This window comes from Plasmodium chabaudi, assembly GCF_900002335.3.
Source record: "Plasmodium chabaudi chabaudi strain AS genome assembly, chromosome: 14".
Taxonomy (NCBI): Eukaryota; Apicomplexa; class Aconoidasida; order Haemosporida; family Plasmodiidae; genus Plasmodium; species Plasmodium chabaudi.
Window position 1 is genome coordinate 1,029,495 of NC_030114.2, and position 16,874 is coordinate 1,046,368.

A 16,874-nucleotide genomic window follows, 5' to 3' on the forward strand; every position below is an offset into this window, starting at 1 on the left:
GGAATTAAATAGATAGATAAATAAATATATGTATATAAGAACTTATACATATGAAATGAAAATAGCTTCGCAATAATAAAATATGAATTATATTGCGATCCTTTAAAACGGAACAAAAAATATACTTATGTATTGTGTAAAAACATATTTTCATATGAGGAAGAGTATAAAAGCACGGTGGGGAGTAATCATACAATCTTGGATTTTATAATGCCTGATGTTTACAGCCCATCTCTTTTTCTTAATTTTACTCAAATTGTGACTAATAATTGATACATGCAATATAGTAACATTCCCATCGAAATTTATACTATAATGAGAAAAAGATAAAACATAAAAAATGGTCTGCACCCAAACGGAAAATAAACGAAAACAAAAAAAATTATGTGAAAAAAAAGGTAAAAAAATTATTGTGTTTATTCGGATATTATGATCACTACAACTATTACCCTCTTTTCTACTCATTAAATTAGTGACATGATAAAGCATTTCAAATTTTGGTGTCTATTTTATGGTATATAAACATATACTTGGCTATTTTCTTCTTTTTGAATATATTCTCGTTCAACTAGCAGATCAATTTTTTTCTCAATAGCCTAAATAAAAGATAAAATTATAAGTATGCATATGTTTTATGGCGATTTAGAAAATTTTTTTCTACTTTCAGACAAATTTTTTTTGTGTTTGAAAAGAGTGTCATGATAAATATGATTAATTTTTACACAAGGGAAATATAGAATGCATGCATAGGGAAAGGATGTTTGTTAAAACAAATGAGAATGTGTTCTTTTCCATCTATATACACGTAGATATTCATAAGCACATGCCAGTATAAACGGTTGCATAATTTTACAGACATTTTTTATTTTAGATTATGCTGACGCATAATTCCTTATTATTACCTGGTTGGATGGGGAAAAAGTGGATAAGACTTTTTTTACATGATCAAAGATTTGATCGTAGAACAATCTTTTGTGAGTCTTCATAATACGAACAATAGCTGCCTCGATAGCCATTGATTTATCATCTTTTGTTTTTTCATGCTCTTTTGATAATAAAGTCGTAGTTTTTTTTATATAAACGTTTTGATTAGTATAAGAAAAGTTTTCATTAATATAAAAATTGGAAGTATCCCAATTTATACTATCATCATCAGAGTAAATAATTTTATGGTAATATAAAGATGAATGCATATTGTCTTTAAATGTTTTTAAATCGATTTGTAATTCTTCTTTTATAATATCATAATTTATATATTTATATTTATTAAATAATAAAAATATTTCTGCACTTATGAGATTACAATATAAATAATATGAACGGTTATTAATAAAATATTTGAATACAACTTCACTCAATTCATATATCCATTCTAATTTTTTATTTTTATTTTCTGCTTTATAATATTCTGTATATGATAAAATATATTTATTAAAATTTTCGCTTAATTTCATCGAAGTCTTTTCCAAAGCAGGCCAATATCCTTTATTTAATATTTTTACAGAAAAAAAGTTGTTTTCATAATTCTCGTCGAAATTTGTCAAATTAGGCAAAGTTATTCCACCATTACTATTATTTTTATTGATATAATTGTAAAACTTTTCGTTGAGAATTTTATTATTGATAATGTTCTGTATCATGCCTCCTAATTTTGAAGTGTATTGTGATCCACACAAAAAATACAAGTTCTCAATAAATTTTTTCTCCACATTTATCGATATATACATATTGTTAATTAATCTGTTTGCTAAATAAATTCGATAATATTCGAAAAAACTTTCTTTATTACTTATATAATTGAATATGGAAACAATATCGGACATTTTTTTTATTAAATAATCAGTTTCAATTATATTTGTATCGCATGTGGAATCAGCATCGTCGTTTTCTTTTCGTATTTGTCTTATATCATTCAGGCTTCCAATATAACCTTCTTTATTTCCAATCTTGTTATAATCATTTTTCAATTCATCAGTATTAATTATTGTTTTCATTTCGTGTTTAACATAGTCGCCATCTTCATCATTTTTGACATCAGGCAACTGCATATCTTCTTTATTATTTTTTATGGTTAGAATATTATCTGCATATAAAACTAACAATTTTACAGTGCTGAAGTATTCATCTTCATGTTCTACAAAACTTTCAAAATAATCCTTTAAGCATTCCTTGAAATTTGCATCAATCTCGTTGTTTGATATATTAACAAATGAAAAGTTAAACATGTTGTGATAATAATCATGTAATTTTATGAGATCGTGTATATATTCGCATAATATGTATTCATTTTTTTGGTCTGCTATATTGCTGTTTTTATTAGACTCATAAGTAGGGGTATCGATATTATTATTAATAGACATAGATAATGAAATGTATTTTTCCTTTAATTTATTTCCTTCTGCTTTTATATATTCACCTATAATTTTTTTTAGACCGTCTATAGCTTCAGAAAAATAAGAGAACAATATGTAAGTTCTTCTTAAAGAATTTAAATTATTATCTTTTAATAGGTTATAAATATTTTCCTTATTGTCTAATAATAAATTTAATTTATCATATATTAATATTCTTACAATAATATTTGTTACTTTTTCACAAGTATCATTGTTTACTTCTAAAGATTTATTTTTTTCATATTCTTTTTCAATCGAATTTTCAATTAATATAATATAATCATGAAATGATAAATTTTGGATCCAATTATTTCCTTCTTTATTATAATATGTTTCTACATTTTCTAGAATTTTCTTTTCTATATCAGATTCATACATTTTTTCAGCACTTTCTTTATCTAATTCGTTATATAAAAAAACGATATCTCGAAATAATTTTTCATTGTCTTTATCATCACTAGTTCGCATGCTATCATATATATTGTATATAATACTTTTAATGCATTCTCTTGTTTCGTCAAATAAAGTTAACTTAAATATATTTTTTGTGTATGCTTTTAGGCATAAAGAGCTATTATATTCAACATAATAGCGATCAAGATAATGTAAAAATTTATTCATCCAATTTGTATAAAAGGAATATTTATACCAAGCATCAATTAATGCCTTTGTTTTTTTTAAATTATCTGCCTCTTTTAAGTGTGGTTTTATTTTATTAACAGCATAAGTAGATAAGCTTTCTCCATATTTTCTATATACTTCTTTAGAATAACAAAAAGGAGTTTTCTTTGCACACATGTTATAAACTACTGTATATAACCGAGTGTACTCGGCTGCATTAAATAAATTGTTGTTTATTTCAACTACATTTTCATCTAAATATTTCTCAATTTTATCAATTGCTTCTTCCTTTATGATTTTCCACCCACTTTCAAAATTAACGCTCGATATATCCATATTGCTCTTGATCTTCAAACTCCCGTATCAATCCCTGTGTATCTCTGGGTACATATATTTTGTGTGCCCACGTTTATATGTGTTTTTATTTTATCAAAATCCTTTTAAACCCATATACCTGCATATCATTAGTATCATCCAACTATTATATGCACACTTCGGATTTAACAATTTAAAGCCGATATTGATAATGCTCTTTAGAAGGTATTAAAGAATATCCTAAAATATATATGCAAATATATTACTAATTAAAAAATATTCGATATAAAAAAATAATAAAGTACACACATATATTTAAATACTTATTGTAATAATAGAAATGAATAAAAAGACGCTTGCTAGTAATAATTTATAATTGGCATTCTTATGTTTTAAAGAATATGCAGGGTAAAAGCATGTATATTTTTATTTCTTTATTCATTTGCTATATTTTAATTGTTTTGCCGTATTTTGCTTTTCTTTTTTTGTTCCTTGGCTATTCACACAAAATTACTTAAAAATAACTACTTGCAACAAATATTTTAAAAAAATAAACAAAGAAAATACTACAAAACATATAAAAATAAATAATAAAATATTTGCATAAATCATAACATGTGTTTTATATTACTATTTTTTAAAGAATTATGTGTATGCGTGTATTTATATATTATAAAATTACACAAATATTCATTATGCACATCATTTACGCATGTACATTTCTTTAAAGCTTCATTGGATTTTTAAATGTGTTAAATAAGAATTTTTAAGGTGTTGAGACACATAATAAAGAAAAAAAATCGTAACATTAATAATAAAATGTTTTATAGTCCAAATAAAAATGAAGCAAACCCACCCATATAAAAAATTATGCCAAATACCTCTAAAAAAAATTATTTTGATAAAAGGAGAAAAATGATATGCATGATGCTACCATATTCCTACAGTTTGCATCTCCTCTTCAGAGGAATGCAACTATGTTTATTTGAATACCTTCAACGAAATAGTATAAATTATGCCTTATCAATGAATATATGCAAGGCGTATTTTTTTTCGTTATAATATAAGATTCATATCTTAAAGGAATTTCATATGAATATATATACTCTGTCTTGTTCATCATCGGTTCAAAAATCCTCTACAAATGAACAGAATATCATACTACGAGCTGTGGTACTATTATGAATCCATGTTTAAGAAAACATAAATATGTGTAACCAATTTTAAAAATGTAATAAGATTTTTACAATAGTCTTTTATTTATTGTAAACGATTTTAGCGTTTATATAACCCCAATTTTGATATTTGTGGGCGTTATAATTTTTTTTCATTTCAATTTTAATATTGATGAAAGTAAAATGCTGCTATATTTAATCCTTTCGTTCAATATGGAATGTTTTGCATTGTTACTATTATTGCAATTATTATATATGCATATAAATATATCACTACATATTTAAATTGTATCTTTAAAATAATTCATCAATATTTTTGTCTTTTTTTTTGCTAATTTGGACAATTATAATTATTTAAGTTTTGAATAATCTATAAAAAATAATAAATAACTAATGGAACAATCGAACATCGAAAACGTTATGAAAGAAGCGCCGTATTTAAATCAAACAATTTTTTTAATTTGCAAAATGTATGAACATATGAAATATAATAAATATTTATATATATGTATTTTATACATTTTGCAATTTCTCTGTTCATAATTATTTGTGCATTCCTATGGATGGTGGTATAATATGCAACAACATTTTATATGTGTTGTTACATGCTTGCTACTTTGTTCTTTCATCAATAATATTTGCTACGAAAAAAATTACCAATATTTCACCATAAAAAAAAGGAAATGAAGAGGGAAAAGGTCAAAACATCATAACTTTCATAATGAAACGTGCACATATTATGCATGCATACATTAATTCGCATATAAATACAGAATGTGTATGCATGCGAAAGCATATATATTATATTATCTGTTTTATGATCAAAATGTTGCGCATATAAATACATGTGTATGTATATGAAAGCATATATATATTATCTGATTTACTATCAAAATTTTGTTATCTCATTTGCCCATATGTTATAATTATATATAGACATGTTGTATACATCGATTTTATATCATTTATGCAAAAAACGTGTGTTGTATTCCTAAAAAAATGTCTGAAACATCAACGTGCCCTCTTAACAGTTTCTTTGAAATCGATGAAGAAAATGATTTAGATGAATTAAAATCTAAAGATACAGATATATATAGAGAAAGTTTTTTAACATATATTTATAAGCAATTTGAATTTTGCTGTACCAATTTGTTTGATGATTTTGAAGAAAAAAAAAAAAACAAAAATAATACAAAAAGAAATTATTTACAAGATTATATCAAAAAAAATAAAGTTTCTGAATTCAATGTCTTTGATAAAATAATTAAAAGAAATGAGGACATAATAAATGAAGTACCCTTGGATTCGAAGTATTTTAGCCCCCATGTAACATATTGATTAAAAAAAAGATTTCATTTTGTTTTGGTTGTTATATCTCTCTGTGTTTATTATTTTATAATCCATTCTTCTTCAACTATTTTTTTCATATTTTTTTTATTTTTCCCCATTTAAAGGCCGACTGGTGTGAATGCGCACATGAATTAGACATCGAACTAAAAGAGAAAGAAGTGGAATTCTGCATTTTTAACTTCTTTTTAAAAATGTATAGATCTGAACCAAGAGACAAAGATTTAATTTTGTCTACTATTTTAGAATGCTTAGATAATAAAAAAGATTTTAAAAAAAAATATAATGCTATGAAGAGCAAAATGAACTTTTTAAAAGAAATAAAAAGTATTGAAACAAGTAATTTTAAAGAGACTATAAACGAATTAATTAATACGATTGAAAGCACAAATTTTATTCAGATTAACGATAATGAAAGTTTTTATTTTAAATTATATATTATAATAAAAATTAAATATCAATATGGTATTTATATATTTAATTGTGATGAAACATATGACATTATAGTAATAGATTTTAATACTTATAACGATAACAAGCCAAAAATATTGAGTTTTTTTACTCTCAGAAAATTCATATCATTTTTAAATAGTATACACTCAATTCATTTTAATGATAAAAATGTGCATGATTCATTTCCTATTTTTTTTTATGAATCTAAAGAATGCTATACATTGTCTCATAAGCATTTATCTCTTAAATCGTATATTGACAAAATAGAAAGAACAAAGTTTGAAACGAGTAATATTTCAAATGATAACGAAAGTGCAGAAACATATGAAAATCAGGATAGTTACGAATCTCAAATGCAACAAAATTAATATCACAAAAATGGATGATTTCTCTCTCTATAATATATGTGAATAATCTCCATACAGAAATATACATAATGTATATAAGGAAGTGATAAATTTAAAATGAAAAAGGAGCTTATATAAGAAATATATTTATTCAAAGATATGATTAAATAGTAAAACAAGACATGAAACTTCCACTACTATATCCACTATATAGTATCCATTGAAGACATTTATTTATTTTTATCCTTAATGATAATCTCATTTATTTAATCTTGCGAACGGTAATTTAACACATTCATTTTTATATTAACTATATTTTTAAGTAAAATAAGTATTATTATAATACTGCTAAAATACATATATATCGAGCTGAAAACGTCATAAAAATTAAGATTAGTTTACTAATTATGATAATATATTTTTTTCTTCGACAATTGCATGTTTATTCATTTTGGTGCAATTTTTTCATCATATCTAGAACACATCTAGTTTCAAAAACATCATGAACTCTTATCATTTCAACTTTTTTTTCAAAGCAATATGACGCAATGGCTAATCCACCTGTGTATGAAAAAAAATGTAAATAATTAAAAATATTATAAAGCTAATATATGCATGCAACTCAACAAAAATAAGGCAAATATATAAGCTATTATAGCACAAGAATGAGCTAATTTATGTATATACAAAAGCATAAAACAGAATAAAAATACCTAATATATTTTTTTGATAAAGATACTGGTCTTTGTCCTTTCTTATATTCCTAACTGTAAATCCGTTTTTATCAGATTCATCATTTTGAATATTTTCATTTTGGGCAATAGTATTAGGACATATTTCAACGCACGTTTGTGCCAAAGTATGCGATATAAATCTCTTCCTTGAATACCCAATAAAAAGAGGATAATCATCATAAACATGTATGTTTTGTAATAATTTAATTGATTGATCATGCTTCTTTGCAAAACCTAAACCGATATCTAATATAATTCTATACCTAGGTATGCCATTTAAAGTTAGAAAATTTAATCTTTCCTCTAAATATTTTTTAATATCATATACAACATCCTCATATTGTGTTAACATGTCCATAGTATGTGGATCTCCTCTTTTATGCATTAAAACAACACTATAATATTTATTTTTTTTCTTTAATAACTTAATTATTTGGGGGTCATTTGTACATGCACTTATATCATTAAGTATATCAACTAAATTTTTGTCAACACATTCTTTGAATAAATCATAGTTCATGGTATCTATACTTATAGGCGGTTTATAAATAGTTGATGTTTTTGTTTGTAAAGATAGGTTATTTTGATTTAATTTATCATTCTGTTTCTCGATTCCCTTTTCTTCTTTATCTATTTTTTCATTTTTACAAATTTGTAACATTTTATTCCACTCCTGTTCAAATAATTCTAATACAGGAATTACCAAATCACGTTCTTTAATTTCTGGATTATGAGAAACAAAAGGAGCAGAGGACTCACCACCTATATCTATAATATCTACACCTTCATTTATCATTTGAAATATTCTGCGTACAGCAATATCCGGTTTAACAAATAAACCACCATCCGAAAAAGAATTATAATTGGTATTTAATATGCCAACTATATTTGTTTTTTCTTTTAAATACAATACTTCATTTTTTAGAACATATAATCGTTTGTTATATTTTTTGATACATGTATTATATAGTTTTGAAAAGTTAGTAATAAATTCTTCATATAAATTATTTATAGTTTCTTTTAAAGTATTGTGCTTATAATTTGGTATAATATCATTTAAGCATAACAGTATACTATATCTATGTTTTGTATATACATGAGGAATAGAAAGAAATTTTATATTATCCTTTATTTGCTCAATATCTTTTAACCTTTTATTACAATTATCGTCACATTCTATATTGATATATTTACACATAATTGCATATAAACTATCTTTTGTTAAATTTATATTTTTTTCAAAGATAGTATAATTATTAAAAAATAATATATCGATGTCTATCAACCGGTTTTCAAATTTTTCAACCTCTTTAGAATTTTTTCTTTTCATTAGATGCTCTATATATTTTAATATTACTAATAAGTGTAGCGGATCATCAATGAAACTTTTAAAAACTACGGCTAAATTATAAAAATAATTTGTGTAGTATTTATTTTTATGCTTTTCTAAATTAATTTTCATTATTTCATCATTTTCCTTTATTATATTACTAGCCTCAGTTTTGTATTCTTCGACACTAATCTGTTTTATTTTATTTTCAAATAAATCTTTATTATTTAAAAATATTTCATATTCTTCACATTGTGAAACTAAACTTTCATCCTCTTGAAACACATTCTCATATTTCGAATTTTCCAAACCATTTACCAATTCGTTTAAACTACTTACATCATATGGATCATCTTCTCCTATTATATTATTCGGTATATTACTTTTGTCAAGTACAATATACTCTGGAACAGTTTCGTACATATACGAAGTATTTATTATTTTTCCTGCAAGTTGATAAAAATAATAAAATAATCAAAATAAGAAAAGATGGAAAGGATATGCATTTACATACATATATGAGGTTCCTCATAGGATAATAACCCAATAAGTTTATGTACATATACGCATAGGTGTTTCCCATGAATATGCAGCTATGTAACTAGTTTAGCAAATGAATTTGCTCAATCACATGCCTTATGAATGTCATTTATTTGTTATTTACTTGTCTGCTTTTATCTAACCTATATACTTCTCAGTAAGATATAATGCCGTTTCTAAAATTGTTACAGCATTTGTTTTGTCAGTTGTTCCAAAGTTTAAAACAACAATATTCCCTTTGTTGTTTTCCTTACATTTAATAGACTCATCTGTATTATCCATTTTTTTCATTTGATATTTCTCATGAAGCATTACCAACACAACTATAATACTATTTACCTTAGTATTGCTATTTTTTTATTTGCTTTGCTCTATATGAATAGTTTGTGTTTTTTTTTCGACATGATATTATTTAAATCTCTCAAAAATCACGATGTTGCTATAATTAGATATGCAGTGATATTTTCTCTAATATATATTTGCTATTTATTTAAAAAAAAAGGAATTGCTATTTTAAAAAATTAAAAATTACATTGCAAAATCAGTAATAATTTTTTTTTTCATCATTTTTTCATTTTTTTATACAGGAATACTTAAAGTGGGATCGACATCGAAATATACTATTATTTGGGGTGTTATAATTTTGTTTTTTTTTTATAAGTAGGAAATTATGTTGTAGATTATATTATTTTTTAATTTAAATGCAATAAATATGTGGAATTACAAAACGTTAAATTAATAGTATATTTTTTCCATATAAAAAGTAAAATTATATAATTTAACGCGTATTATCTAATTTAAGGAATAAGAACTGTGATTATATTATTTTATTGTTATATATTTTTGAATTTGTTACGGATAAGGGATATATAAACATTCATCCTTGTTATTTATACTAAGTATACATGGACATTAAAGTACCTTAAATATAATATAGATATATATAATATCAGAAGCAAGATGGACAATATATTGTATGATCTATACAAATCATGCTGCAATTTCAAGACTATACACAATATAAATGCTTTTGTAAAAAATAAGTAAGCATCAAATTATAAGATAATCATTAAAAATAATTTATGTACATACCAAAAAGTATAATAAATATGCCGATCACCATTTGTTTGTTTTGATATGCTTTTAATGTTAGAAAGTGTATCTATATATGCACATAAGCAAGTTAATTTATCATTTATCGCAGCCAAGACAAACTAAATAACGAAGAGCTAAAAATACTTACCGAAAATAAGTACTTATCTCATTCAATTTCAATTATAGCAGCTTTAAGTAAGCATACAAAAAGACATACTACTATTTTGTGTAGAAATATTCAAATTATTCAGAATTTATATGAGCATATACATGCTATCAATACAAACATATTTGCATATCTTTATTATACACCTGTGCATTGTTATTTTTTTAAGGTATCCAATCTGCTTTTTACAAGCTCAGGAGATTAAAACTTTTTCTTTATAGGTTATTACCAACATATATGCTTAATATTTTGAAAAAATAGCTTTATATTATTATTTTTAAATAAATTATATTTTCTTATTTTCTCCACTTCATAGGAAAACGATACCCCATGTTTGTGGATTATTATGTAAATGAAATTTGGAATTAAAAAATATGCATATAATATACATATTTATTGAACCGTTGATACATTATTTATAATTTGTTTGCTTTGACTTAGACATGTTTATGCATATTTATAAACCTAAGGAGGTGAACACATATACATCATTTTTTTTTATGCAGCTTCGTGTTTCTACTTATACTTACATAATTTATATATAAGCCGAAATAATATTAGTAAACTAATAATCTTGGCAGAAAAAGATATGCATAATTCAGGAATCGGGCACACTATTAAAGAAATGTTAAAATATTAAAAGAACATAAAGATATAAAATGCATATTCTTCTATTTTCTACATATATATGATGATCTTCATATATTATCCCTTTTTATTTGATTTATCTTATTATTTTATTATTCTACTTATTTTGTTCTGATAGGTATAAAGAGCAAGACGCGGATGACTACATACTTTTAAGGAACAAAAAATTTTAAAAATTGCCTCAAGAATTGCATTTAATGAGTAGAACATTTCTTTATTGTATAAATGACCATAGAATTTTTCAGTAGATAAAGGCGATAATATCATCTACGCCGTTTTTTTTCGTTTGATTTATTTTTTATTAATTAATATATAAATTTAATTATACAATTTAATGTTTTTTAAATATACACATTTAATTTTACACGTAATTAAATAATAAAAATTATAACATATTTTTATATAGGCATATATAAAAAAAATAAAAATGCGCAAAACATACAAAATAAATAAAATGTATAAAACACATAATACATAAAATATGTATAGAACGTGATATAATATACCGAGATTTATTGCTATTATTTTCGACTATATAATATATATATACATACATAATACATACAATTTTTTTTTGTACAAAAAGCCGTGGCTAAAATGAGCATATATAATTTAAAAACATTCATTTAATTTATACACATATATGTACCTCCACATTCAACTGTATATTTATTTTTAATATATACATGTGGCTAATCTACACACATGTGTTTTATATGTATATATATATAATGCCTTTATAAAAAATGAAGACATCCTCAAAATATATAGCACATAATATATACACAATATATAACACGCATAATACATAAATATTAATACATAAAAATTATAGTATATATACAATGATTATTTTTGAAAAAAATAATATAAATATATATATGAAAATTCGAATATTCTCCATTATTTTTTGTTTTTCAAGTAAATTCTTCCCTTATAATTTTTCTATGCATTTTTAATATTTTTTATTTTGTAATATTGAATTTATGTATCTCATTCAGTTTCTGTATTTTATTCTTTCGATATCTTTTATTTGGTACGCTTTCTGACTATTTTCAATTTCCAAATGTACTAATGTTCATTTGGTATGTATTTGGGGTTATATTTATTAAAAAATATAAGGAAAAAATATACAATATAAACAGTTATTTAATGGTATATATATATATAAAATAACCATTTTGAATGATTTCGAATTCAGAAAAATATTTATAATTCGACTAAAGACAAAGATCATTCAAAAGTGGATCAAAATTTTGTTTCAAATTTTTTTTTATATATATGTTTTTTTTCTTTTTGTGATCACCATCCGTCATTGTTATTATTGTCGTCGGCAACTGGAAAACTTCCTCTTTGAAATTTTTGATCATCAAATCTTTTGTTATAATTGTTGAATTTTTGATTGTTAAATGGGTTTGCATTACCAGAATAGTTATTAAATGCATTGTTATGATTGTTATTATTTGGGTATATGCGATTATTTGAAAAATCCCCATCATTATTTCCATTCATATGATTTTTATTACTATATGAATTATTAGCATTAAATGCTGAATATTGATTATAAGAATTGTTATTATTAAATGGGCTGTTATTTTCATTGTTCATGTTAGCATTATTATAATTAAAATTCTGGTTTTGATTAAAGTTGTGGTTAAAATTATTATAGCCGCTATTGTTGTATCTTCCAGTGTTGAAATCGCCTCCATTATTGTTATTGTTGTATCGGCCGAAATTTCCCTTTCCTCCTCTCATAGATCTATATTTATTATAATTTCTATTTGACTTTGCACTAGCTGTATGCCTCATTACTAAATTTAAAAACCAACGTGGTATTTCTTGATTGCATTCTTCTAAGGTGGCTAACAAATCCTTGAAAATATTTTTGTTGTCATCATTTACAAATGACGTTGCTATACCTATATTTCCAGCTCTACCTGTTCTACCAATTCTATGAATATAATCATCTATATTGCTTGGAAGGTCAAAATTTATTACATGCTTAATATTAGATATATCGAGACCTCTAGCAGCTACATCTGTTGCTACTAATATATTTTTAACTCCTCTTTTAAATAACTCCAAAGCTCTTTCTCTTTCGTCTTGACTTTTATCTCCGTGTATACAAACGGCATTTAATTTTTGGTTATTTAAAAATCTTTCAATAATATCTGCCTTTCTTTTCGTTTCAACGAATATAATTGTTAAGCCATTACTATTTTCTGACAGCAATTTAAGTAGAAAACTACATTTGTTTTCTTCTTCACTATATACGAGATTTTGCTTAATATATTCATTAGTACTTCCAACTTTTCCTACTAGTAAAAATGTATAATTGCATAGATAGTCTTTAGCTAACACTTGAATTTCTTTTCTGAATGTTGCACTAAACATAATTGTCTGCCTTTTTACTATCTCATTAGTATATTTTTTGTACTCCATTTTATTTTCACCCATATATGAATCATTATCATTTCCTGGCATATCATAATCATTGACTATACTTTTAATTTGTGGAGAAAAACCCATATCTAGCATTCTGTCAGCTTCATCTAATACTAAAAATGATGTAAGGAATAATCGTATTTTCCCTTTTTCTAAAATGTCATTTAATCGACCTGGTGTTGCAACTATAATATCAGCTCCTTTATCTAAATTAGATAATTGTGTTTTAATATTACTACCACCATATAATACAACTGATTTTATTCCTGTTTCAAAACAAAATTTTTTAGAATCATAAAATATTTGTACAGCTAATTCTCTCGTAGGTGCCAATATTAAACATATGGGTAAACACACTCTATTATAATAGTAATTAGAATTCTTATTATTCTCTTCGTAAAATGTATGCTTAGGAGGGTCATTTAATAACATATGATTAATGATGGGCAATAAATATCCAGCAGTTTTACCACTACCTGTTTGAGCAACACCTATTAAATCATGTTTATTCATAATTATGCTTAAACTATACTTTTGAATAGGTGTTGTTTTGTCATAGTGTACCTTTTTAATATTAGATAATAACAATTCATTCAAATTTAAATAAGAATCTGTAAATGATTCGATTGGTATTATATTATCACTATTGTATCCCTTTATTTCGACTGGTATAGTATCATATAATTCAAAATTAACACCTTTTTCAATTTTCACATTTGAATATATCTCATCTTCTTTTTCTGGATAATATCTTCTATTATCTCTATTAGCCCAAGCAGTTTTGGGGATGTTATAATGCCTGTTATTAAATCCGAAATGTCCTCTTCCACCTCCTTCGCCGTTATTTCCTGAATTCTTGTTGTAATTCATCCTGTTGAAATTATTTCTATTCATTCCTCCTTGATTTCTTAGCATAGGTGGCTTATACTTTAGTTTATCACCTTTGAAGTTATTATTTCCACTATTGTTAGCACCAGAATGATTATTATCATTATTTTTGTATGCATCTTCTTCATTATTCATATCATTATTATTGTTTCCTGGCATTGTATTATGAGGAATGGACCCAATTCTCATTTTATTTTTTTCTAAGTTATTCCCCATAAAATGATTAAGGCCTCCAGATTTCTTCTGCTGATTCTGCATACCAATTTTATTTTTTTGGTTTCCATTTTCATTATTAAAATTTTTATTTCCAAATTTCTTTTTATAACTTTCCTGATTTCCATTGGCAGGGTTATTACCACTTCTATTCCTTCCATCATTAACTCTGTTTCGATTATTTGGGTTATTATTATCGTTCATTCCGTAACATTCATTTTCCATATTTCCATCATATGCATTCGCCATCATATTATTATCTACTTCTCTTTTATTCCTTATATGGTTATATCCCTGTGTGTTTGAACTTTCTTCTATATCTATGCATTCTTTCTTACTAAATCCTTGATCTTCGTTCGTATTACTTTCGTAATTATTGCTCCTTACATAATTATTTCTGTCATCATCACTTTTTCTAAAAGTGCCATTACTTATATTATTATTGTAATTCATATTTTTAAACTATGAGCGTGCTGATAAAATATGTCTTTTATATTTATATATATTCTTTATTTTCTATTACAATACTATTATAATTTTGTATTTCTTTTACTATATTATTATTATTATTATTTGTCAATGTCTTCTAAACACAGCAATTAACAAGGTGAAACTCCAGAAATCCCCCCGAAAAAAAAACAGTTTATAACGTTTTAATTGAATTTAGATACTTCTACTATATTAATAAAAGAATATTGTGAATGTAATAATTATATGATAAATTTTTTAATATAAATTATAAAAAACTATATCATTACATTTATTTGTGCACATATTTATACAAATATAAGCATGCAACTTTCTTTATAAATATGTTTCTCTATTTTTGAAAGCTACCGCTATTATTCATGTGATAATAGTCTCCTTATTTGTATGCTTATAGTTTTCTATAACGTAGATTATTTTATATGCTACTTTTCTGTGCTTTGTTTATACACTAATGTGCGTTTTATTACTTTTGTATATTTTAAATTGTGGGTGCTTTTCTTATTGGTGCTATCCAAATATATATATAAATATTTATTTCTTAAATCCAATTTATTTAAAAAATACTCTTTAAATATCAATTCGTATTGCACATATAAAATATCTTTTATTGTATTTATAATACCTTTCTTTGGGGTATGATATATATATTCTTCCCTTTATATGTAAATTTTGTTAACGATTTTGATGTATTTATATATTTTTATTTGGATATTCAGATTTATTTTATACAAACGTTAATATTTAATATAAGGGATAATATTTTCAAGCATAATATATGCAGGATATATAATTAAATAAACAACTGCTTTTGCAAATGGGTATGGGGGGCACGCGCAAAAAAGGATAAGTTTGTTAAAACTATTATAAAAATGTCAACATTTATATAAATATTATTAGTAACATGTTAATGTAGAATTTGTTTACGATTAATCTGTTTATATTTAATGATATCTAATAAGTGAGGTATACCATTATTATACCCATCCTTAAGGATATATTTTGTATATTGTCATAAGTACATAATATAAGCTATATATAATAAAATTACTTGCTTATTTATTTAATTAATATATTTATATACCTTTCTTTGTGTTTTTTGCATAAAATATTAATTATGAAATTAATTCTCAAAAATGGTCGCATTAAATACGAAGAGTATAAAATATAGAAAAATACCAAATATATAATATAATGGATTATATATGAAAAATATAATAAAGGAATATAATGAAAAATATTTCAAGCAAATTGAAGAATATATATAATAAAAAATTATATAACGATTATAAAAAAATTGCAAATATCTTATATTTCTCTTAAAAATTTTAAAAAATATAAATTTTTTACTTATATATGGATATAAAAATTAATGCTATAAATATTTTGTAGAATATACATTTTAAATAAATTATATAATAAATTTCGCAGTAATATATTTTTTAAGAAAAGCGTTATCCATATATATATATTTTTTAATATGCAAATATTATAAACATAATAACATAAATTTTGGGTATATATGCATACATTAAATAATTAAGCATTTTACATATATATATGATATTATTTTGAGATTGTTGGGTAACATGAAAAAAAATATAAAATGCGCTAATTTTTATTCATGCTATATATAATATATACTTTCAATTCATTGTAGAACATATATAAGTAAAAG

At 23.9% G+C, this 16,874-nt stretch overlaps 5 protein-coding genes across 5 annotated transcripts; 2 read left to right on the forward strand and 3 right to left on the reverse strand.

Annotated features, from left to right (window-relative positions):
• Nucleotides 1-509: 509 nt before the first annotated feature.
• Nucleotides 510-3,350, reverse strand: PCHAS_1428300 (cullin-1, putative; the record flags this gene model as incomplete). Its single annotated transcript, XM_016799662.1, has 2 exons — nt 510-596; nt 903-3,350. The coding sequence occupies 2 exons, from the start codon at nt 3,348-3,350 to the stop codon at nt 510-512; spliced, it is 2,535 nt and encodes an 844-aa protein (XP_016654920.1).
• Nucleotides 3,351-5,503: 2,153 nt separating this feature from the next.
• PCHAS_1428400 (conserved Plasmodium protein, unknown function) lies at nt 5,504-6,672 on the forward strand (the record flags this gene model as incomplete). Its single annotated transcript, XM_739118.2, has 2 exons — nt 5,504-5,830; nt 5,959-6,672. The coding sequence occupies 2 exons, from the start codon at nt 5,504-5,506 to the stop codon at nt 6,670-6,672; spliced, it is 1,041 nt and encodes a 346-aa protein (XP_744211.2).
• Nucleotides 6,673-7,093: 421 nt separating this feature from the next.
• PCHAS_1428500 (hydroxymethyldihydropterin pyrophosphokinase-dihydropteroate synthase, putative) lies at nt 7,094-9,537 on the reverse strand (the record flags this gene model as incomplete). Its single annotated transcript, XM_016799663.1, has 3 exons — nt 7,094-7,212; nt 7,365-9,161; nt 9,399-9,537. 3 exons carry the CDS (start codon nt 9,535-9,537, stop codon nt 7,094-7,096), a joined length of 2,055 nt encoding a protein of 684 aa, XP_016654921.1.
• A 678-nt stretch (nt 9,538-10,215) lies between these two features.
• PCHAS_1428600 (conserved Plasmodium protein, unknown function) lies at nt 10,216-11,337 on the forward strand (the record flags this gene model as incomplete). The annotated part of the gene is made up of 6 exons (XM_016799664.1): nt 10,216-10,298; nt 10,460-10,545; nt 10,686-10,737; nt 10,833-10,864; nt 11,023-11,143; nt 11,283-11,337. 6 exons carry the CDS (start codon nt 10,216-10,218, stop codon nt 11,335-11,337), a joined length of 429 nt encoding a protein of 142 aa, XP_016654922.1.
• Nucleotides 11,338-12,466: 1,129 nt separating this feature from the next.
• On the reverse strand, nt 12,467-15,163 carry PCHAS_1428700 (ATP-dependent RNA helicase DBP1, putative; the record flags this gene model as incomplete). The annotated part of the gene is made up of 1 exon (XM_730117.2): nt 12,467-15,163. One exon carries the CDS (start codon nt 15,161-15,163, stop codon nt 12,467-12,469), a length of 2,697 nt encoding a protein of 898 aa, XP_735210.2.
• Between the last annotated feature and the right edge of the window lie 1,711 nt (nt 15,164-16,874).